We start from the raw sequence: 26,436 nt of genomic DNA, 5'->3' as shown, positions 1-26,436 counted from the left end.
GTAGTCATTTATTATTACTTACCTCAACATGATTTTTCAAATTCATTTGTGTGCAATTTATGAATCTGAAGAGAAGTGTTGATACTCGTATGAAACATCTGAATTATTGAAACATTTGCATTCTTTAATGGTTCCCATTTCTTGTAACTTTCTATTTATTTCTTCTGTTTACTTTGTGATCTGTATTGAAGGCTAAACAGTCGTCACTACACTAGTACTAAAACATTCTGTGAAACAAGAGTTGAGAAATTGTGATAACTATTAACAGGCAATTCAAGGAAGTATGCGTCTCTAAAAGTTGTTTGTAGTTTAATGCAATATATTTTTGTAGATTAAATACACGTACGCTGAATAATACAGTTGTGTAGTAGTGATATTGAGAGACTCATATAATTTTCCAAATGTGGTACCTGATAAGTAAATATTACAGAGAAATTTCTATAGGGTCTCACCATCAGGAATTATGAATTTAAAACACTTTTACCTTAGCTTTTTAAATTAGAGTCAATATCCCACTTTTTAAATATGCTAATTAAACATACAAGTTTCGTGAACTGTTTACGTTTTGATTATTTTGATTAAGCTATGAAATTAAAGGGTTATTTGATATCTATTCTAAAATCCAGTAACAATAAAAAAATCAAAACAACTAGCTGAATACTATTTAATTGTGAGTTAAAAAGGAGAAATTAATCACAATTGAAAAAAAAAACAATTATTCTTTTACAGTCTCAAATCAAGAGAAAAGTTGTACTATATTATCAAATATATTTCACAATAGTGGACGGTTAAAAGGTATAAAGCTTAATACGATATAATCTAATATGATTATAAAACATTTTAATAAATAACAAAAGTTGCTAATAACAAATATTTTGACATCTATATCATACAAATGTGTCAGTACAAAATAACGATATAAGCTTTTAATAATTGTAATATGCTGTTGATTGATGATGATGTAAAAATGTAATTAATAAACTGCTAGATTCTGCAGCAACATCTAAGGTAAGGCTCCAAAGAAAGAACAAAACGAGGACATTAATTGATCGTAATGGTTGATTAAGTATTTTAATAACTTCACAGATATATTTGTATGATTTGTTGAATTATACAATTAACATCTTCCCAGATTGTCATTAGCATTGCACTGACCTTTATGATAATAGTTAACACTATACGTAATAACCAATGAAGTACAATAGGAAGGAATGACCACCAATGAGAATCGTTCCACACCAGTTACTGCCAGTTGATTGTGTGAAGTCTACCTCAAAGACGACACAATTACCCAGTGGTGCGGAAGCGAGATGAGAGGAAACTCGTTCAATGTCTCTATTCCTTTTATATTCCGTGTTCCTTCAGTGAACCCCCAAAGATAACAATAGTTTCCTGATATTGTGATTCCTATTCGTGCCGAGCCTTGCCGCAAGGAGCGCTATCACGATAACGACGTACAGCTAGCTCTCTGCAAGCTACAATATACAGGTCGGTGTAAGAAGTTAATAATAATTGTTTTGCTTGTCGCTTTGGTCTAATTTGTATGATTATTAAACATTGCATTTAGATATTTGTTGATATTTTTTATGCAACAACGAAGATTTTATTTAAAAAATTTCTATTTCGTTTCACGGCATATAAAATGAAACGTGTCCTAGTTATCGATCGCTAATATCATTTAAAGCTTTATCCTGAAACTTATATTAGTTGACAGGTTTTTATATTACAAGTATAATTAGACTTGCATTTAAATATTTTTAGGATTGATAATATAGTACTTGTCTGACATATATTAAAAATTAATCAAAATAAACAAGATACGAAAAACATTTTCGTGGAAATTATTGATGCTATGCGTTTAAACAGAGGAATTCGACATAGTTCTAACTAAAACATTTTTTTTATTTTTATAATATTCTATAAAATAATGAACTATGAATTTGTCACCCGAAAAAAGCCCTACTGTGAGACATTTGTTTAAAAGAATATGAAAAACTGCCTATTTATTTTAACAGTAAGGATAATTGTCTGGTAATGAATTTCACTTCATGAGCTAGGTTGTTGAGTTTAAAAAATTACTTTTGAATACAGCAAAAAATAATAAAAATAAAAAACAATGAAAAATATATGTTTGATGTATGGTTTATTTGTTTTCTCCTTAATAATATCAATTATCTGTTCTCATTTCACTTGAAAATCAAATATAAAGATGATTTAAATAAAAATAAAAACAGTTTTAGCACTACTCTAAGTTTATTTTTATCTTAAACTTTGGTTGTACATCTTATTTGGCTTGTATGAAGTATATTCATTGACTGTTCAATTATGACTTGGCTTTAATATTTGATCTTTATTTGAATTAAATAATAAGTCAATCACAGAATAACTGAAAACCCCCGAGAAATGTGTCATAAAACTAAGTTCTCAAAAATATGGACCTGAAAAGTTGCAGATAAGGATGTATCTTTATTGAATTACTTTAAGATAAACAGTCCGCATCTTTTATCGCATTGTAAAAAAGAGTAAAGTTAAATAACGTTTAGAATTTGGTTAGAAGAAAAGTTAGTGGCTTGAAGTCTCATTTATACAAATTGGTCTTTTAAGATAAGTTAAGAAGAAACTTGTCAAACGAGCTTATCTTAGTCAGCAGGATCTGTACTTCAAGAGATTGCAATGTCCGTTTTCAAGTTTGAGCGCATAGTATACCAACACAACTTTCCAACTTGAAACATTTTCCTTTTCATTTCGAATTATACGTCAAGTATAAGTCATATTAAGCTATTTTATTCTCTTAAAATAACATCGTATCTCATTTCTGTAATACTGTTCAATGTAATTAACGGGAATCATAGTTGATTTTTTAATTCATAAAATTTGATACATGAAATTGACTTTATAAATGTTAAAATATTACATATTGCAATTGCTTGTAATTTCAAAAATTATTCATTAAAAATAAACTATTATTAATACTTCACTGATTACAATTTAATATCCTATAAAAATTCTCACTTTGTAGAGAATACCACATCTAACACAATTATCTGTATCTTCTAAGGTTATCAGTGGAAAAATATACATAGCACTACCTTTAAGCTAGGAAACCATATATTCCTAAATATAATATAATGTTTTCTTTCTACATTTATAATACAACAATAATAATGTATTGAAATTAACAGTTCAACTAAATAGCTGTACAAGGAAAGGTGTCCACAATCACACACCATGTAATAAGCTTCGCTAAAATGGTATCCACAGTTCTAAATGTATTAAAATGTTACGATGATACATATGTTACCAAGTTACATGGTAAAATATCATATAATTTTAGTCTGTTTGTTTTTAATAAATGTATTTATTTTATAATTTTTATTTGTTATCATAATTACCCATAAAATCAATCAAATATGTTCACTCAGCCAAATCCCATAGAATGACATGCATCATCGTCAAATTTTAAGTTAGTTGTATACATATAAAGCTTTGTGGAAAAGATTTTGTTATATGTCAGTTCACTCTAGAGATATCGTGCGGGCAGATAGACAGACATACTGGCACGCATGTTCGTCTGCAGAAACAAAACATTTCCAGTCCCTCGAGGATTCGCTATCACTCAGTCAATTACTCAAATTGTGCTTAATGTGAGATAAGGTTTAAAACGTAGTTTTTTTACTATCTGTCGTTGACTATTTCCTGAAACTTTAATTCAGGAAAATCAAAACACTTAAGGAAAGAACAGGGCCGTGCGCAGAATTTTATTTAGGGGGGGGTTCTATACTTATTTTATGAAATAAAAAAGAAGAAACTTAAATAAGTAATAGATTAAAAATTTATACGTATGGAAAATGAGTTTATTATAAAATTGTAAAACTACATACTTTTAATACATTTGTAACTCATTCTTTAAACAAAGTAAAAACTTTTTCAAATAAAAACATATGTGATCTACTCTTTCAATAAGTTAATGCGTCGAGGTACAGAAAAAAATTAATCTAATACTGAGTTCACATCTACTTCAATGTCTCGATGAATGTTCAGTGATGCCAATCCGTTCAATCGATTTTCACTCATGGTAGAACGCAAATAATCTTTCAACCTGCGTAATGTTGAGAAAGAGCGTTCGTTTGTCGAAGTTGTTACTGGTAGTACAGCCATTACCCTCCGTCGCTCTATCGCTCTGGTCCGCGCATGCGCGCTCCGTTTTTGGTCCCGCGCGACCAATTGTGTAGCGCGTCGGAGCTCCAATTTTTAAACAGTATATAACACAAATCAGGCGAAAAGCGCGCGCAATCAAACGATTGGAAATATTTGCGCGCGCATGCGTGTAAACCGATGGCGCAATAGAGCACAATTAAACTGATATATGGAAACAATGTGATATATTATGATATATCCCAATCTTCAAGGGGGGGGGGGTTTGAACCCCCAGAACCCCCCCATGTGCACAGGCCTGGGAAAGAATGAAATTATAGGGTTTAAACTACTTGACTAGTTTTAGATTGATATGATTCTTTCAACCAAATTCAATTTGACGGGGGTTAATTGGACCATTTAAATATTCCTTCCTTGACATACATCATTCCTCTAATTGAGCCAAAATTGTTGGGAATAACTGGGGAAGGTTTGTTTGTATACATTGACCATCACTTGAAATTTTTGAAATAATAAACTTCAAAATAGTTGACTAACACACAGAACTTTTAATAAATGAAAATACTGGTAGAAAGTCGTAAAAATATCATTAAAATATATGGAATATTGGACCATATTATATAAAATAATATACCATATGATACCATATAATATATACCATATATTATATGGTATATATACCTTATAATATGAGAAAATATTTTGGGTTACTAAGATTATTTTATTCAAAACACAGATAAACAAATAATAAATAGCGAGAGTTTGAATATAATATTAAAAGAATAAATTTAGTTTAATACCACCTACCTTAATATATTACTAAATATTTCTTTATATATCTGAACACTCTGTATACATTGAGAATTTGTAATTGAGGTCACCAGAAGTACAATGTAGCTCAAGGGTTAGTGGTCTCTGTAGTAAAAAATAAAAAAGTTCACGTCAGAGACGAATACAGTAACGACATCCTGTCCGCGTCACTCCATCCTTAGCTTCATACAACACATTCTCTGTCAACACCAGCTGTGGGTAGGATAGGCTTTGTGCAGCAAGATAAAGTTGTTCTCGCCAGACATGAAAGAGGTAGTTTATTTTACGGAGTATATAAAAATCAGCCGCTAGTTACTAAATAAAACACATTACAAACAAGCTGTATAAATGACCCATGTTTACAACATCATATAATATTAATCTACATTTAATAAGCTACTTTTGCGTCTTTAATTGTACCACATTTTAGTGCTTTGGGATGTTCCTAATTCAATTTGGAGATGAGAAGTTTTTCATGTATTATGTATATTATAGCTCAAGAGTGATTCTGAACGTGATTCCAGTTTCTCTTATGAAAATATGCTAGATGGAGTAAGTAATGAATGAAACTTTAAAGAAGCACACGTTAAAAAATATTTATTTAACAAATTAAAACCAAAAGTTTTGTAGGATTAAGTGACCATATTTATATATTTTTATTAATTCCCTTTAATTACCTCTTTGGAAGAAAATATCGTCTATATATGGCAAAGTAATAAATACAAATTTAATTATACTAGGGGCAGAGCACTGTGCGAATTATAGATCAAATTAATCTGTGAAACTTAACATTAAAGTTGATTGAAATAACTTTAAATAAGTAGCAATGCTTTAAACATCAACTTATTTTTATCAACACATAAAAACACAAATAAATGTTCAATACCTTGTAAAACGCAGCAAAGCAACCACCTGTACGCGTGTCTGGAATTAGCAGAGACCTCATGTTATCCATTTGCTTAACCTGGCACAAACTGTCTCGTGAGCGTGCACATGTCAGTCACAAAGTTCAAAATGAAAGTACGTCACGCCGCAATCGTTACCCACAGTCGCACACATTCAGAGCTCGCAGTCACACACACAGATCAACTGATGTGCGTCGTGGCTCAGACTATCGCACAATTCAAGTCGCACAAGTCTGAGATGTCAGCGGCGGACGGGGCTATTATTGCCAATCAAACTGTGAATACCCCTCCCCTTCACATCCTATCCCCTCTCTTCACATCCTTCTGTACTAGGCGGGGGCAGAAAAGCACATTGTATGCTTCGTTTCAAAAGAAAATTACACAACGTAAGGTATCAAAAACCCTTTTGAACTAATAATGTTTACTTGTTTAATTTACTCAATCGTAGGGAAGTCGTAGTACACATTCTACACAGTTTCATACCAAGCTATATTGTCCAAAATAGTAATTTTTCTACATGTTTATACTGAATTTATTTAGTTTACAATATAGCCTATACGTAATCGAGATAAATCGAAACTGACGAGTAGACAGAAGGATACAAAGTAACAACCTCAAAACTGTCATTGCACTTATATATCACACACATGTGACCTTACTATTCTTAATTGTTTCCTGCAATAAAGAATATTATTATTATTATTACTCAGTATCGTATTTTGAAAATTCTTGAAGAATCCCGATATGTAATGAAATAATTTTGGGTCCACAAAATAAGCCTCGTCCATGATAATTTCTTATTAGCCACAATGTACATTCAGGATTTCCACAAATTGAATTTAAATATTTAGAAGACTGATACACGACAACAAATATATGTTGATAAAATCAGATTATCTATCAGATTTTGATCATTTGTGTTTCTACACTTAAGGTTCAGATTTGTTTAGCATTAAACGTGTTACACTAACCATTTTTTGTTTGAAAATATTAACTATACTGTGCAACATTCTGCAAAGTAATTTGTGTGTGAAGAACTGCAAATTATTTTGCAATATATTATATACACAATTATAACAAACATGACTATTGTAATATCTATATAACAAATAGAGCGTAAAAACAACTTCTATCAACAAACATTACTAACTAAACAAACAAACATAATTTATTTACAACGTACAGGTGCATATCAATAATAAATAATTAATTATTGTTTTATATAGCATTACATTCTTCACGAATTACACATTCCCATAATAGTATTCACTAACTTTATTATCAAACATATATAAGTAAGAGAATTTGAATAATGTTAAAAGTATCTGCTATATAGAATTTATTCAAATACTTAAGTAATGCATTAAAATGCATTCAAATCCTTTCACTGTTCTCGGAAAACACTACCTCAGGTGATTTAAAATCACATTTCTTAGATGCAGACCAAGCATAGCTTAGGCAGAAATTTTGTCGAGAAAGAAAATACATTAAGGTGTCACTTTGTATCCAAGCCTCGCCAACTCAGTGGCTGGAACTAACGACAGACTCGACTCTTCTCTTTGCTGGCTAAACCGTAGCGGCATTAAAAGTAGAAGGGAGAGGGACGACAATATGTTCACTGAAGTTTGCGCTTCTCTTTGTTCACCACAAGAACAAAGAAGATGTGAAGTTAGTGTTAACGACACTAGTAAAAATAAAGTAAATCTAACTACCAAATATCGCCTTGTTAAAAGACCCTTTAAGAGTTTAGTTATTTTCAGATGTGTTTTATCTGTAACCTGAAAAATTATGACGTTTATTATAGTGAAATATTTTAATACACAATACGCCTTTGAACATGTGTATAAAAAATAAATTGTATAAAACTTATAAATTGTATCTTGTTTATAGATCACTGATAATTCCCAATCACTGTCAAATTATTAGAAATTCCAAATAAATAATGATGTGATAAGAACGAATACATAAAAACTATGATTTAAACAATGTACGCCATAATATAAGTCCCGTAAAAGGCTACGCTGAAGTTACATGTAAAACTTCAAGTTTTTAACGCATTTAATCATCGTTATATACTGCAAACAGATAAACAACCTGGTAGTAAAACAATTTTCCAGTCTTCGAACAAACAAAAACGAAAGTATAATTTTGCCAGCCCCTAAATTATATGCTTCAATGATACTCAGACACATTCTCTAACAAGATATGCACCACCACCCAATATTCGATCCTGCCTATATAGGCATATATATAAATTAATATTATTCTTAAAATGTGAGAGGAATTGCGAGCCGAGAGGACAAATGCTTTGCTAACGCTCATCCCATAATGATTGGTTTTGTAAAAGTACTATGTTCGTCCAGTTTATTGGTTGATTGATTGAAAGCATAAATTGTTGTTGTTAGGTAAGATTCGTAGGAAAGTGCTGACTGATAACATCCTTATGATAGAGACTTATGAAACTATTACCATGTGTTCGAGTACTATGACCCCCAGATCCTGGATCAGTCGAATGCTTGTGAACGCAGTACCTACCCCAGTTTTACAGTAGGAATTTGTCTTGGGTGGGCTTGTGTCAGCCTATAATTATTTTCATGATTCAGCTGTTTACATCTCAACATTTGTTTATTGTGGTATTTACATATACTCATATACCTAGGGTAATAATGTTATTCTATAAACTAGAAGCAAATCAAAAAAACCTTTAGTTATACTTTTGTATTGTGATATGATACATTCAGAAGTGCACAATAAAATACTGTTCACAAAACAACTGTTCGATACGATACTTTAGACTTTAAGTTCTTGAAATTTAGTGTAGATCTAGGATGAAATTTGAAATCTTAAAACCTGTTTTACTGACCAGTCTGACGTGTTTATAAGGTTCCAAAATGAAGTCTGTTCACTAACGAATACCTAACTTATTATCATTATTAACTTTATTTAGAGAAAGCGCAGTCATCAAGTTAAACTTAGATGCAACAGAATTACGTGTCCTACGTTGTAAATACAAGTAAATCTATTCGAAAGCATAATGTGTTTTCAAATTAAATATCAATTTCGATTGAAGAGAAATTAGATTACTGTAAGTCCAGTCAGCTAACAGTTTGGCATGCACGGCAAACAGCCGAGAATGAGGTCAATAAAGGAAGGGTTTCTACGTAACAGTGTCCCACAAACGAGGGTAATAGTATCAAGCCCTGGAGCAAACGAGACCAGCACTTGGAATTTTAAACAGACGAAGGATCTTATCGTTACCAACATGTGTCTTAACGATCCAGCCTGTTCTTTTATTTAAGGTGTATATCACTTAGAGGGATATATCACTAAGTGATGATGAATCCTGTAGTGGTCACGACAGAATTCCCAAGATACCCAGCACGGCTATGCTCTCACGGTAGCCAAACACAGCATATGTCACGGAGAGATCATGTTAATGGACTCGGATTCCATAATGGCTCGGTCAAATAACTGAGTCATGCATACGGAAGGTACAAAGAAACATTTTATAAACTGTCATCTATTTGTCTCAATTTATATTCGTTATACTCGTACATATCATATAATTATTTTCAAAAATATTTTAAATATTGTCGTTGTTATATTAATTTATTGGAAATAGTTCCCTCATAGACTTCAAATCTGAGAACGACAATTGAGTCCATCGGCCAGTCCATTAATTGTCGAATGATGAGGAAAATAATTATATATTCATAATTTGGAACGTAAAATCTAAAAATAAATATCTTAATTTTTCGTATAAACCAAAATTTCTACTAATAACAGATAATCCTTATCTACGTAGATTAATTGCGTTTTACGTTCTTATATACATACTTATATACATATACGCATTTTCTGTGAAATTAAAATTTAATATACAATGAGCAGGTAAGAATAACTTATTAATTGTTTTAAGTATTGGTTTATTTTGTGTTCAATCTTAAACACACTAAGCATAATGTCTTGTTTCATAGATCGTTAAGTATATGTACGTGGGGTCACTACCAGTACAGGTAAGGATGAAATTTCGCCTGTCACTTTATACAGGTGCCTCATAAAGCACCCCAAAAATTGTATGCTAATTGTATAATTGTGTCTGCAGCCGCTAGTCCTTCACGATCAGCCATTCACTCACCCTCCTCTTGTACACAACGACAATGCCACCCTCAACCTCAAACACTTCTTGTGGGACACTTCTAACTTTTTCTCTCGTCTAGGAATGGTTAATCCAAAATGCAATTTGTTTATAATTAAGAGGGCAATGTACCCAAAAACATATGCATTTTAATTTCTGCCACTAATTAATCTTTTTGTTCATTAAAGTGTCTCTCTAGGACAGGGTTTAAAGAAAATATATTATTAACCCCCTCCCACCCCTCTTCAGGGGAAAGGGAGGGGGTTTTTCAAGAAAATTAGAATTCTTGTTTTACACCATAGCTGCTTTTGTATTGCACCTATTCCAAATTTTTAGATATTGTTTTTAAAGCTAATAAATAGCCTTACAAAGTGTAGTATTGAATTTTGTGTAGTTATCAAAATAGGTAAGTAACATTTTCTTTTAATTTTTTCAAAAAATTATAATTTTCTATAAATGTAAAAAATTATATTAGGAGTATAATTTTAAATATACTTGATCCCATACTACACTTTGTGCACTATTGAAGATCATATGTACAAAATATGAGGTCTCTAGGTCAATAAATAAAGAAGTTACGTTGTAAAACGTGTTGAAAAAGACGGAAAAAACAAACTTACGGGAAAAGGCAAAAAACTGCATATGTTTATTATACCATGAAAAGTAAGACTATTTACATAATAATTGTTTTTGTGTTTAGTGTAAATATATTTTTACACTTAAAAGAGTCCAGCCCCATAGGTAACACCTTTCTTTTTTTAATATCTTTTCTTCCTTTTTCATCTTTTTCAATTTAACTTCCTGATAGTATTTTTTATACTTCAAGCTCAGTCTTTTCTTTGACTGCAACACTCTTCTTAGTATTGATTTTTAGTTGATTGCTTCACGACTAAATCAAATCTAATAGTCTAAATCACTAAATTGTTCAACAAAACACAAAAAACAAATGTCATTCACAAAGTGAGGTTAGAGTAAAGTAACTGGAACTAACAGCTGATCACTGACAACAGCCGATCTACTGAGTGATTACCACACATAAAAAAGCTGGGATTTTAGTTCTGAAACTATGACATTCTAATATACTGAATACAGCAATAAAATACATTAGTAATGAATAGTTATATGATATATTATGAATATATATTTGATATAAAGCTTGTCACTTATAATGGCCGCCTATAACATATACAACGCGTAGAACCCAGCTCAATGTGAGATCAATAATTACGCCTAGATACTTAAACTGATCCACACGTTCAACAATATTGCGTGCAATATACTCGGATTACCGCAGAAGTGAATCCTCGGCCCTGGTTCGTTCGTGTAAACATTGGCAGGTGTTTAGTTGGAATCGTACAGTTATAGCTAGTACACATTAATCAATGATGAGTAATATAAAAGCTGAATACGGTAACAAAATTAAACTGACGTTAATTTAAATGAAACTGTTGACAAAACTAATGAACAAATTAATAAAACAAACAGGTGTTTATTGAAAGGCGGTTCTGTCCATGAGTGGCTTATTTATAAATGGAAATTTTAATTCCATATTTAATTAAAACCTTCAGTTACAATATACTCCCTTGTTCAATGTTTTCATATATTTATGTTTTCAACCACAGGTGATTACGGTATTGTAGCACATTTAATTAAAAGAGCTTTATTACACGATTTACTTTCATTGTTGAAAATAGGCTTTGACAGATTTTATTCATCGAAACCGCAAGGCACAAACACATATTTAATCACTGTAATTCACTTAATATTCAGTGTTAGTCCACCACTTTAAAATAATTTTTGTTTTATTATAATACGCAAACGCAAATATTATACTAATTTGACGGTTTAATAGTTATTTTTAGTCTAAAATGATACAATTATTAATATTACATGTGGCAAAAACAAATAAGGTTGTGTCTTCTTTACATATTTAGTTCAAGCATATTCTGTATATTTCTAAATTTACTGAACAGAAAGTTAATGCACAACTAAGAAAAAGACTTTAAATTTACATTGAAATCATCGATTAGTTTCGTAAGTATTAAAATTTTAGGCACGGTGATTAAAAAACTAATGACTTTATACATACAGGTATGAATATGTGAAATAATGACCAAATACAGTTTTGAAGTGTCGCATTAAAATGATTTTTTTCTCAAACTCAAGTAAAGCAGCCGAGTTTTTAATAAACCTATTTTTAGCCATAGAGTTGAAAAATATTCACGTAATAGTTTTAAAAACATGATGCATTAAAAATAAATACCCGAGTAAAATATTTACGTTTTAACAATTTCCTAAGGTTCATAACAGAGTGTAATGTTTAAAAATAAATCAATATGTGACCCTTTCTATCCAAAAATTCAAAGCTGTATATTACTATTAAGGAAAAGGTTATACACTTCAATACGTAACATTATGATATAATGTCCGATCAAGAGATCATTACTTTCAATATTAATTAATATTGCATAATAAATCATTTTAAAAATTATTTATTTAAGGAATTAATTTATTGTTATAGTTCTTTATTTGCTTCAATATGTGATTCCTCCTTACAAATATAAAATTACGACAAATTTTAATAAGTACAGTTAAAGATATTAAAGTGGTGACTTTTGTGAGGTCGAATGTATGTATAAGTTTTTTTTTTTAATTATTAACAGTGAAATGGGTATATGCCAAAATCAAACCGTAAGTTACATATTTCCTAACCATATTATGAACATTAGGAAAACACATCGATACGGAGTTGGCGAAAGAAGCCAGTACACTGAGTCGTAGTCGTCAAAAGAAGTGAGAAGTAGACTTTATTTCTTGATTATTTGGAAAAAAAATATGTAATAAATTACTTATTACAAGAACAAATATTCCTTCTTTATTTAAACTGTATATAGTTAATCAGCAAAAAATAATGTTAATTTATTATAAAAAAATAGATCTTCTTCCCACAAACAATGGTGGTCGATTAATAAGATGTGTATTGTGTCTGAAACATAATAAAAAAGTTGCAAAGTTAATTGTGCCCCTTCAAGGACCTATTGTCCCTGTATCAATGTAAAATCGGCTAACAAAGTTAATATGAACGTAATAATGATTTTATTAATATTATAACTGTATATTTCAGAGGATATAAAGGGTATTAAGGGCAATACAATAATGGATAAAACGGATCACTAAGATAGATCACAAGTAAAACCGATCAAAATTTTGTGAATTTTGCATTTCAAAAGTATATATATTGGTGTAATAAGTAAATTTATTGCTTTTGTTACAGCAAAAAGCCATCTTGTTAACCTTATAAAACAGCTCAATCGTCGTTGACTCTTCCGTAAGATTCACATTATTTCTTGTTAATATTTAAAAAAATACAGCCAATATTAAATATTTACATTTGAATGAGTTTGTTAGAAATAATTGTTTTAAAGTAGGGGTAGGTTCCCGTTGCGGCATTTTTCTGCTCGTTCTGAATGATCACTTGGTCTGTGGTAGGATTTAAGCAACAGAATATGATGAATATGACAGTAGTACGCCACAAAGTTAGCAGAAGTAATAAAAAGTGCTAAATTAACACATTGAACTTGTATCTCCGCTGTCTCTAAAGGTATGGAAAGTTCACCGCTCTACCATCCCAGCACCAACTCTTAATATTATAACATAGCAACGTTACAAAATAGTTACACGACATACAAAAACGTACGCTGCAATCTCCATGTACAAATGATTCAGCTCATTAAATTATGTGAAATAAATACAAATTAGAAATAGAGATTACTTGTACATACAATGCACATCAATAATTGTATTAGAGTTGGTTTAACTATGTCAATAATAGTGTATTCAATAACTGCACAGATATAATTATCAACATGCGGATTGTAAAACTCAGATCGTTATGACTATTTTTTTATTGATTGTGAAAAATTTATTTCATCAAATTCAGAGATCATGAACATTCTTTGCTAATCTGCAAAATTCAATGTTTCCGATCTTAAAATAAAAAAAGTTTGGCAATTACGTTCCACAGGTGAAGAAGTACAAAAAAAACCCTCTGCCTTGTTGAAATTGGTATTGAAAACCGACATGCTATGTAGGCTACCTTTCTAGCATCTACATGCCTTTTGTTTTTTTCCATTTTTCCATCTAGAAACAATACATTTATATTTATATTTTTTACGGATTTTGTGAGACACAACAACGAAATATATAGTTTCAGACTTCCATATTTGCATGAATCCATATAGGCCTGCTAGCCAATTAAACATCGGGGTTACGTGAAAATATAAACAATTGAACAAAAAATGTAGTTTTAGGAGTAATGTTGTTCATTTTCTAAATTGAATTTTTACAGGTGAAGTAGTTCAAAACGCCACCGCCTTGTTAAATTATTAAAAATCAATGAGCATAAGTATCTTATTGATATGTATATATATTTTGATTTTCGCTTAAACTGGCAACAATACATTTTAATTCAATGGGATCAACAGATTTGGCAAGAAAAAACGTTAAACCACCAACTTTTTTTAGACTCAAATATTTGTATACATTTGCGTGTATTATATATGTTATAAACCTGTTATCCAATTGAACAATGGACATTGATTTCCATATTCCATAAAAATGTAAGACGTGAAATATAAAACTGATTTGTACAGCAATAAAAATACGTTCGGTCGTTTGTTATTGACCGTCAGGCTTTATTGCACTATTTACAATGAGTGTTACCAAAGTATTTAATAGGGGATTACTACACAAATTACATGGTTTCATTTAAAGGAACTATTTTATTTGTGATTGTATTACTTAAACAATATGCCCTTTGTTGAATGTAGCATTCACACTATTGATTTAACGTGTAAAAATTGTAACGTTGAGATTATTGTTATTCCTAATGGGCTATTTTCCCTCATAACTGGTCGCATGGCGGTGGCCGTTGACCTTGCTACCATTTTCCCTTATCAAAGTGACCTTGGCAACTATCACTCACCTTGACGGACATGGCCCTGCCTTTACTCCACAGTTAGCACCACATCATGCACACTCAGCCTGCCGGCTCGCAACACATGGTTCACTGAGACGGCCTCTGACACACACCCCCGCTCCGGTGTCAGACGAGTCTAGGTATTGATCTGTGTCTTGCGCATGCGTACACTCCGTTCCTGCCGCGCCAGACCTCCGTGTGTATCGTACGATTGGAGTCGTTCTCTTTGGAACCGGCCTTAGAGGGAAATAGTTCTCTCTTATGATCGGTTCTGATATTATCAACTCAGGAACAGGTTTCAGACTAGGATAACTTGCACGAGTACTGCTAGAATGGTGGATTCTATTAGTATGATTGAAATCAATCTTTAGTTGTCCAATCCCCTGTGGTCCTCTAATGAGGCACCATCTCCTTCGAGTATCTTGGTCCAGTGATTGATCGAAAAGGGGGCATTGTAGGCTCTCGATACAATAATTCGTTCTACACTGATTGAGGGATTTGAAGAAATTATAAAATATAAATATATCCAAGGGCGTGGTTCCATAATTTTGCATTGGTGGGGAATCCAGAAGTTATCTTGGAATTTAATATTATTAAACGTTCCTTTCTATTGCAATAGTATTTCATATCTTCTCTGGGGCAGAAACAAAATCAATCATTCCAGAGTAACTTTAATTTTCTATAAATAAAACACTCTCTCTGAAGGAATTTTAATATTTACCGAGGAAAACTTTGCTAACCTTCCTTCGTAGCTGTTACGATATTTGTGTCGTTGCCAATTATTGGGGGAAAAGAGTTTGCGGGAAAATCCGAGATTTGTAGATTTTTTTTTTAAATCACTGTTTAACTAACTTTTATAGCGAATTAAGATTCCAGGAAAAGATGCTAAGATTTTTAATACGACTAATTGCAACAGTAAAGACGAAATGTAAGCCATTCAAATTAGGCTATAAAAATGGAATAATATTTCCAAAACACAAAGGAGAAGAAAAATTTAATTTAATGGAATGATATTAACATTTCTTAATAAGTTTTAAAGTAGATTTTTATGCTAACGTAGTTTGCAGTTATGTGCTAGTTTAGTTATTTACGAGGGAGAGATCAGATTTGCAGATCTCGAAAGGAAGGAATCACTGAACGATCACTGATCGACGGAAATCTACGAAAAATCATATTACCTTCACAATATCGTCAAAAGCAACCTGTATACAAGGAAACTGCTAGTTTTCAACCTCATTTGTATAAATTTAAAACGAAATACTTGTACTTGCACGTGATATGTTCTAAAGAGAATTAGGTTACATCTATCTATCTAAGACCTACTTCTTCAATTTAGTCATAGCACTAGGTAAGTACAGGTCCTCGTCAGCTGAGGGCAAAATTTCGCTATGTTGGTTACCTACTTCTTTTGGAAATTCAGTAATATTGATCACCACTATTTTTAAGGCTCTATTAGGTCATCCGATAAATAAGGACATGGAGATAAATCCCTTTCTTTGCCTTAGTCCTTGTACTGCAATACAATGCTTTTGCTTATTCTTCACGTAGTTCACCTCTTCTGGCATTGGCCAGTAAACTTGTCCACTTTTCGTTATCACTCTTCCTGAGTCATTCTGTCGCCGGTCGGTTTTAAAATGAGTGCTATGTATCTAACACAACAAATAATCTGGTATAATAATACTAAAGGGTCCAATAGAACGTAACTAAAGTGTTTACCGAACTGGCAGTAAGGACTTTGCTAGCCTTTGGCCATTTAACCCCAAAAACAAGAGAGTATCCACTTTCAACCTCGGACCTGAAGGAAGTCTCTATGACATTTTTATGAAGAACACAGACGGACATACCACAAAATGGCGGACAGAGAATATGTAGGCATTTAAAACATGTTCTAACTAAACCTTGTGGACACTTTGCCCACATTTATGAGATTATCAAAATAATTATAAAAAATATTGGGTCAATTTTGTAACCCTAATTTCAAATAGGCCATGCTTTCCGTAATGTAATGAAAATTCTACACGATCCATACATACCAGACCACTTTTAGCTTAGTCATATAAATGGTGTGGGTTTTGGTGGACCTGGTCCTATTTCGTATACAAATTCAGGCAAAGCTCTAATGTATTATCTAATTTTAACTAGTTTCTAAAACATATTCAAATTTTATTAGTAAGATGACCCACCCGATAAGCAGGAGAGACTAAATTCGTGAATCCATACAATTTCCTGCAATCTTGGATGTTTCAAGATTAAACGTGAAATCTGGACTAAATCCACGCTGACGGTACTTCAGAGTGACCTACTACATGAGCTAGAAATAAACAGTTCCTCTTATCAGAGTTCGCAGCTGGTCAGTAGTTATCAGTAGCATAACTGATTCACTAATGTGAGGTACTCAGATCGAATCTACCTGGCTGAAAATATCTTTTATTCACTTATTATGATAATTAAATATTATTTACAATACTAAGCAACTTAAATTTTAAAACGTTTGATCAACAAATCTTTGTATTTTATCAATGGTGACTGCCTTTTTTTATTTGTTTGTGTTATTGTGCTATTTATTGCTGTTTTATGTAATAACTATTTATTGCCATTTTGATTTATTAACTATTTATTACTTTTGTTACTTATATATCTTTTAAGATGAAAATGTTATATCCATCAGCATGAACTTTACGACTTATCAAAAAAAAAAAAAAAAAAAAAAAAAAAAAAAAAAAAAAAAAAAAATGGCAATAAACTCATTTACAGAAAAGTGACCAAATCGGTAAAGGCGTATGATGTTTTCAAATCAGTTATATCTTCAAATAATATTTCTAAAATTTCTTGGAACATAACCAACAAAGAAACAAATCATAAAAAAGGGAAATAAAATGAAAAAAGGGTGGCAGAATTGTGGAGGACGCGGTTGATGTTGCGAATACGCTTAACGGATTCTTCGGATGTGTTTCCTGTGAGCAAGGCCCTTGCCCATCACCCCCACAAGGAATCCCAAGACGAAGGCAGTGTACAGTATCCAGTGTCCAGGTATCCCAAGACGATATCTCACTGACACTGGTACCTGTCGTTGAAGAAAAGCTTTGAAAAATAATTCAGCAGCTCCCAGTCAAAAAATCCAATTATTTAAATGTACTTTTGATTTGGCTCATGAAAAATTTTTAAATCATATTCTAAAACCATTAACCCAATTATTAAATATATCTTTTGAACAAGTAGTTTTTCCCTCACTCCTAAAATTTTGCAAAAGTTAGCATGATTTTCAAGAAAGACGATACCCACTCGCCGCACAATTACTTGTCTCAATTTTGCCAGTTTTGAGCAAGGTATTCGAAAAGATTTTCTTGGCAAGAATTGATCAATTTTTATATAAGCACAGCTATCTGATGACCAGTTTGGCTTCAGGAAGGGTGAGTCGACAATAGACGCAGTTTTAAGTCTAGCCGATATTGTTGTAAGGGTGCTAGAACGTCGGGATTCGACATTTAGTGTGTTCCCAGACATATCGAAAGCATTCGACTGCGTTGAACATGTTACAATGCTTAACAAACTCGGATCTCATGGCATCTGAGGCGTGCTTATCCAGTGGCTCAGATAATTCCTAAGCCTTAGAACTCAAATTGTCCAAATCTCAAACAAACTATCTGAACCAATTGTCCTGAGTTATTGTGTCCCATAGGGCTCAATTCCCAGGCCAATTCTCTTCCTCATCCATGTCAATGACGTAGATTCATCACTTTTCTGCACAAAGAACTGTGCAGGATGCTGATGACACGACTCTGTTTCTTTTACAAATCAAAATTGATCCTAGAATTTCGGAGTTTTTTTTTAATAAACTGCGTCCAACATTTCAATAGCCTCAATCTTAAGACAAATTCAGCAAAATCCAATTTTTTTCATTTTGCTTTGCGATCAGTAGCTAGTCATGACGATCCAGCTGTTATGTTGGCTTACACCATGGTGGAAGAAGTCTACTGCTCGAAATTCCTAGGAATATACCTATATCTGACTTACAGGCTGGTGTGGAGAGCTTGTGCAAACAATCAATTCATGAGAGTGTTTAAAATGCAAAAACAAGTGATCCACATTATCGTTAAGTTGAAATTTATACAGTCATGCAAGGAATCCTTCAAAAATTTGCAACTGTTTGCAATTTCTCCACATCTTGGAAACAACTCTGCAATATTATATATATATATATATATATATATATATATATATATATATATAATTTTCACGGCTAGCTAAATATACAAAGTTACCAAAGAAGAACAAAATATATAGGTTTGTCTCTTAAGTAGTTGGTAGAAAGAAACCCGTGTTAGCTGTAAATCATCTACGCTTTTACTAAGAAACACTGTTATTGTTTTCACAATATTCTTTATGGTGTATCATAATACCACTGTGCTGTTTTTATCAGGACCAGCGACAATATTTTCAGTCTACAGCGAAGTGAGAGGAAAAATTCTGCGAACACAGTCGGCGTGACAGTGTTTACTTACAGGCTATACATTATTCTGTCCGTAAGCCAACGCAACGCCGCCGCCTCCTCCGATGGCATTACCTTCAGTCCTAACAAACCCTACGTCACGCAGCGTTGACGTTTGGCTTCCTTACATTCTGGCACCAGATAGTCTACAAATTCCATGATTACCTGAAAAATAAAAGAAAAAATAGTTTTTATAACCAATTTTTAAAAGTTTTCTAGTTTTTGGTAATGTATGTTTAATAACACTAGATTACTTATCTTAGTCTACTTAGCTTTTAAGTTTGAATTCTTTTGCCATTACTAATTTTGACTTAAGTGGTCGGTGTTATGACGATCTCGTTTACAACACCGAAGTTTATAGTGTTTTATAATTGACACACTAAACATTTTAAGATATTCCATCCTCTTTGTACAGCTATATTCAGTTAACTATCATTTATTTGTTTAATTTTTTGTTCCGACTTAAGATTTCAGGAGTCAAGTCTGCAACAGCGTCAGATTTCAGATACTGCACGTAAGAGGAAGGACAACTGGAGCTAAACTCAATATTCCCATTTAGTTGTTGTTTGAATTTGGCGTAGAAATGTGTCAATATTCCAATTTTGGTAGCAATGTAGGACGTAGCAACACCACCAAACTTAGATGAGAAAATGATTCATTGCCAAACCACTCATTAAATCTCAATAAATACAGGATCGTTGATAATTTTTAATTTCAATTAAATACACGTCTTTACAAAATTACATTGCATTTTAATATATACATTTTATACTTAGGCAAGCACAAAAGTACAATAACTCGCTTAAGACAACCGCTTAAAAAAAATACCGTCAGCATTTGAATCAGTGGATTAACGCAAAAACGGTTTCCGTTTGCTAGCCTTCGCTCTTGACTCCCTTTCTTTAAACATGGTAACACAGCGTAAACTTTCTACATCCCATAATCTTTCTTTAAACACTCTAATTGGTGAGTGAACGTAATGAAAGAATCAAGCCATCTGTGGACTGCATTTTAATATATACATTTTATACTTAGGCAAGCACAAAAGTACAATAACTCGCTTAAGACAACCGCTTAAAAAAAATACCGTCAGCATTTGAATCAGTGGATTAACGCAAAAACGGTTTCCGTTTGCTAGCCTTCGCTCTTGACTCCCTTTCTTTAAACATGGTAACACAGCGTAAACTTTCTACATCCCATAATCTTTCTTTAAACACTCTAATTGGTGAGTGAACGTAATGAAAGAATCAAGCCATCTGTGGACTGCCAAGAGGATTAATTAAACAATGGAAATATTATATGCTCTTATCACAAAATTCTCAGAATCTATGCATTGTGAAATAGAGTATGTGCATCTATACTGAATGAGTGTGTGTCCTACAAAGGATTCGCATATATGAAATAATACGCCAGTGAAAAATGGATACTCAATGTAAAAAATCTTTTAAAACTGTATTTTAAATATGTCTTTTTTTATCTGTAAAAAAGAGATCTATTATTGTCAAGGGTTATATTTACAGAACAACCCGTAATAGCAATCTGTATCATTGGTTATACTTAACGTAGAAACCAATAGTATTTTTACAATTTATGCTATACTATATTCTATAAGTTACGGGTCCTAATAACCCCCGAATGAAGAACGAAAGCCACACAGAAGCAGCAATATAGCACAGAGTGCAGAAGTGGGGGTTTTTCCGAAGTTGCCACCTTAAGCATACTAGAAAGAAATTTTGATGTATGTTACGGTTCAAAGTGTACTCACTTTCAGAAGCAAAGCATAAACCGTGTTTTTGTGGGGCAAAAGAAGAGGACAATCTAATAATTAGCCTCATTTTGCCCTTCCAAATAAGCTCCTGGCCTTTGCGAGGATCTTCCCAAACAGAATGAGGGGGAAAGTTGGTTCAGTTTAAGGTAACTTTACTGATAAAAAAGTGCAACGATCACATACCGGATTCGAACCAGAGCTAGGGTATCTAATTCAGACTCAAAGTCTTGTACCGCTCGGCCATCGGTACTCCCCGCAGCATGACTCATGTTAAAGCAGCGGATACGAAGCCTTCTAACTAATTTCACAAATTACTTAATTATTCACTGTTATGTTAGAGTTCGAAGAGACCTTCAGTTTTCAGAGAGGTAAAGATGGCGTTTTTTTTCTAATACTTTCCCTAGGCATGCTCAGTAACATGTAGAATTTTCATTATATATTACTGAATAATCTTTGTGGCAAAGAAAAAGCCAACGAGGGTGTCCAACGATCTCGGATCCACCCCCACCCCCAATTTGTAATTTTTAAATTATGTTTTGGCAAACGATTATTATTCTTTAAATAACTCAGCATTACTGACATGTAGTGTTGAGAGATCTATATCGACATTAAAACGAGTCAAGGAATTTTTAAGAAACAAAACTAGAAATGAGTGGATAAGAGCACTTGCCTTAATTGCTGTTCACTACGGAAAAACAGTTGTCTTGACTCCCACCCCAAAGTTTATCCTAGCTATGTTTTTGTTCCCTATAGTCGTAAACATTAAATATATGTCTAAATCAGAAAAATATATTAAATTTTCTATATATCGTATATTTTGGTAAACTTACTGGGTTATTTTTTATTGTATTGATTGTAAGAATTATACGAGTAGCAGGCATTTTGATACCGATACCGATATTATGTGTCCATCACCTTATTACCCCACTTTATTATAAATTAATGAAACTGAGGTTTAACCATGTATACCAGTTATTGCAAATTTTTTAGAATTGTATGAATCACTAGAATTCATGATATCATAATTCACGTGTCTGGTTGAAGTTTCCATTTTCTTCGTACAATAAAATAGAATACAAGACATTTGCTTTGTTACTTTAACTCTAAATAAGTGTCGTAGTTGATTGAATTTTCATGTGTCTGCGTTTATGTATAGTGAAAAACTAAAACTGTTGTGAATATTCCATTGATATTACAATTTCAGCTGTTAAACATATAAAAATATTTTTAATTACATAGTATAATTTATAATAAGACGATTCGATTGTGTAAATTCCCGTCAGTAATAACAACTCAACTTTCGTAGTGATTTATGACTTCTGTAATTATACCGACTAAACACTGATGTAATTAGTTTTATACATAAATAAAAAATATATGAATATTTAAAAGTTACGAAAATGGAAGAAATTTTTTACCTAAAAAAGGGTTTAAAAGTGCCACTTTGTCACCAGTTAAAGAAGATTGAGCGCACGAGGGGGTGCCGAGGGCGACAATTCTCTGCAGAAAAACAAGAAACTTTCCTCCCGTGACAATTTCCTTCACCTACCGTTTTAATAAATAAACTCCACTATTAGACTTCTGTTCTTTACTATGTTGCATTATAATATATAGTACTTCGTATGCATTCCATAATCATTCGTACGTCAGGAATATTTGCCTTCGTTAGCAATATTTAACATTAATTCGATATCTGTATTACACTACTCACTAGGGAAGGAAATTTCTTTGTTTAAAAATACGCTTCCTGTTTAGGAAGAGCTACTTTGCACAACAGGGTAATAATTTATATGTTTTCCTTAAAACCATTTTCAAAGTCTACTGATTATATCTTTGTAATTGCGGGATCTATTCAGTTATGCATCAGTTTTTAATTTAGAGTGTAATATTGGAGATTGTTTGAAATGATTACATTAGTTCGGATGTTTGCCACCGTTATATTTTTAAAAATCAAATTTTAAGGAGAGGCCGATCTCCTTGTAAGCAATATTCTGACCGCCTTCATGGGCTATTGGCCTGTGTGAGAGTGTTATCAAACATAATAAGGAGGACAGACGATATAGTAAGGTCGACGGTACATCAGTAGTCGGTTTTTATAAAAAAGTGCTACTATTACTGACAGACTTTGAACCTGCGCTACCACTAACTTATATTCAAAGTCCAAGGTCTTAGATCATCCGGCCATCAGCACTCGCATGACCGATTCAGTCTGTTCTCTTCTTCAGGTTTCTAAAAGTCCTCAGGTATGTCAGGCATATATAACAATTAAAACATATTTACGTCAGACAACCCACCCGTCTCTTACCGTTTCTGAAGCATGCGGGTGTGTTGTTCAGTGCGCCTATTCAGTTCACCAGCGTGATTTTTACTTGATCTTATCAATTACTGAACGATGAACTTTGATCTGGGTTGACAAGATAACGTGATGACCCAATAACAACAGACCGTTACATCCTGATAGCCTGGCGAGCGGTATATTCCTGTCGGTTATCTTGTCGACCCATATCAAACTAAGTTCCTTCTAAAAAAATTGTTGATTAGTATTAGTTTAGCCATGTATAACGCTCCCATGCATACTAAAACTGTAGAAAGTTATTAGCGATTAACAGAACACCGAAACAAAGTTCAGAAGGGAATATAGCGGCCAATGCTAGGCATTATATCTGGGAATATTCATCACTTCGAGAACGAAGGAGAAGTTCTATGAAATAATCATTTACGAGATACTATTGCTAGAAGTGTTCATATGTCCTTGTCACTATAGACATTTCTTTTAAAATCACTGAAAAGTAACAAAAAATCGTTTTGTGAGAATTTCTTTAAAAATATGTCAGCACTCAGAAACATGTTTTAGTTTTACTGAGTTTACGTTATATTTTATATGTTACAATATAGAACAACAGTTTAATTTACCCATTTCCATTACAAGTTAAAACCAAAGGGATAGAATGAATTAAGTGTTTACAGTTAAAGAATAATATTTATATAGTAGTGTATTTGTATATTTAGGAACTATTCGGTAAATTAATAAATAAGGAATTGTGGATAGGATAATGTAGCCCCCTGCTCTATATAGCAAGCTGCCAAAGGATATACTCTCGTTTTGTAAAGGGATGATGACAAGGGGTGACGACAAGGGGTGACTACAAGAGACCATGCCGTAATGTGCAAAGGGTCAAAGAAGACTACACGACGTATTTGTGTTCCTATGAGGATAAATTGTCAATAAGTAGGAAACATGACAGGGAGAAATGTTGTTAGAATGTTGTAATATTTAGAATGGTCTACGTATATATCTAAAAAAATAAGCTAAAATAAAATTTAGTTTTGGCAAGTTACATGTTACTAAAATGTACATGTCATTAAAATATTTAGCTATAGTCCAATAAGTGCGAGTTAAACATCCTATTCAAAACTATAACGAATGCTCGTACCCACTTCGCAGGTTAAGTGTGGGATAGGGCCATGCCGCCCTAACACTGCCTGTATAAATAAAGAATTATTCATTTCATTCCCACCTCGCATTTACAATTAATATTCTCTTTTAGCAGTTAACCGTGGCATTGCAGTCAAAGCTTCTTGCACCTGTATTAACACTTCTAGTTCTAGTGAATTATATTTCTAAAGCCAAAGTTGAGTTTTCTTTCTTGCCATGACCAGAAAATACGTCAAAAAGTGTATATTTATGGCCATTGTAGTTTGCTTCGCTATTAGGATATTTTGTTCTATAGCTGATTTTGCCTTGTTTTTTTATAAAAAAAATATATAACACATCAGAGAAACCTACTATTGTTAAAAGCGTTCTTTGAATCAGGCCGTTGGAGGGTAAAACTTACGCCGATGAACTGGAGGAAGTCCTGCAGAAGGCGGAGCCTGATGAGAGGGTCGCCGTAATTAAGGGCCTCAGGAAGACCCGTGCCGGCGGTCTTCTCGTCGAATTCACGGAAGTAAAGACCTTCGTATCGTAAGGCAATCCTCGTTGACAGAAGATGGCTATTCAAAACTGGGTCCAGATATACGGCAAAACTTCTAGCCGAGGGTCACATCAAACTGGGTGGGTCAGGTGTCGCGTAAACGTAAGGCTCACGGCTTCTAGGTGTTTTAAATACTTGGGTTATGGTAATGTAGCCAATCGCTAGATGAGTACTTAAATAATACATGAATTCTAAAAGAGGGAGTGAACACTATTGATTACTCCTTAGAGAATTTATACAGTGTATATGTAAGCAAATAGAAAATAGTGGTTAAATTAAAAACATATTGTCGTGCTGTTATAAAACAATTTAAACACAGAACAATTGATTACATTTGACAGGCTCATTCAATTAATATTTAACAACCATAGAGATCAAGATGGTATTTTTTGCTACTTTAAAGACCAGTGGTGCGTAGCCCGGAGAGAATTTCAAAATAGTTGTAAGCTTATATTCATACCCGGTACCGTAATGTTTATGTAACATTTCAGTATAATCGATTAAATAGTTTAGGCGGGAATAAAAACAAACAAAGGCACTTTACATGTATAATATTATTGGGATTATCTCCTTGAGACAAGATAAAGTTAATTACGAGGAATCAAATCAAAGTGATGTGTTTATAGGTGGCTTTATAAAGGTTTATGGATACTTCATGAGGGTAAAATGATTTATGAGGAAACGTGCCCAATTATGAATTTTTAATTATAAATTATAAACGTGTGTTTACTAGTCACAAGGAGTAAACTATTTCCCTTTAATATCGACGTTTATCTTCGCGATGCTATGTGCGTTTGATTTTTAAAACGTTATGTTCAAAAATCCATTAAAATGTGTGTTTCCAGGATTTTAAAATGTAGTATTGAACCAGTATTCGGATTCAACTATAAACTAGTTCTGGAATTGATGGTACGATTACTGTTAAGCTCTTTGTACTGTAAAGTTCGGCTCAATTGCCAATCTCGGATCAGGTTCAAAGCTGATGCCAACTTAGAAGTACAAGTTGGAAATCAAGTTCTCAATTGTTCGTGAAGACGATTTTGGAATAATTAATAACCCCACAATATCGCCCTCCGTCTTTGTTTAATAACTAATTTAGTATTACTATTTTTGAACGTTGTTTGCAAAATGTCTTACACCGTTGAAAGCCGTTATTTACTTTTTTAATGTATTCTACATAACCGAGCTTACTAATACTTGAATATGTCATTACAAATCT

At 32.6% G+C, this 26,436-nt stretch overlaps 1 protein-coding gene across 3 annotated transcripts in view; it reads right to left on the bottom strand.

Annotated features, from left to right (window-relative positions):
* Nucleotides 1-26,436, bottom strand: part of LOC124362904 (endothelin-converting enzyme homolog) — a 530,214-nt gene that overhangs the window by 381,760 nt on the left and 122,018 nt on the right. Inside the window, exon 1 of one of the 3 annotated variants that reach the window (XM_046817787.1) lies at nucleotides 14,993-15,087. The exons of 1 other annotated variant lie outside the window; for it this stretch is intronic. In XM_046817787.1, the coding sequence (XP_046673743.1) occupies nucleotides 14,993-15,004 (12 nt within the window). In that variant the 5' untranslated portion in view covers nucleotides 15,005-15,087. Of the gene's footprint in view, nucleotides 1-5,851; nucleotides 6,113-14,992; nucleotides 15,088-26,436 lie in introns of those variants that run through there. One more of the 3 variants, XM_046817785.1, reaches the window with a different exon arrangement.

The sequence above is a fragment of the Homalodisca vitripennis genome, chromosome 5, assembly GCF_021130785.1.
Source record: "Homalodisca vitripennis isolate AUS2020 chromosome 5, UT_GWSS_2.1, whole genome shotgun sequence".
Classification (NCBI taxonomy): Eukaryota; Metazoa; Arthropoda; class Insecta; order Hemiptera; family Cicadellidae; genus Homalodisca; species Homalodisca vitripennis.
This window is presented reverse-complemented; position numbering and strand designations above follow the sequence as displayed.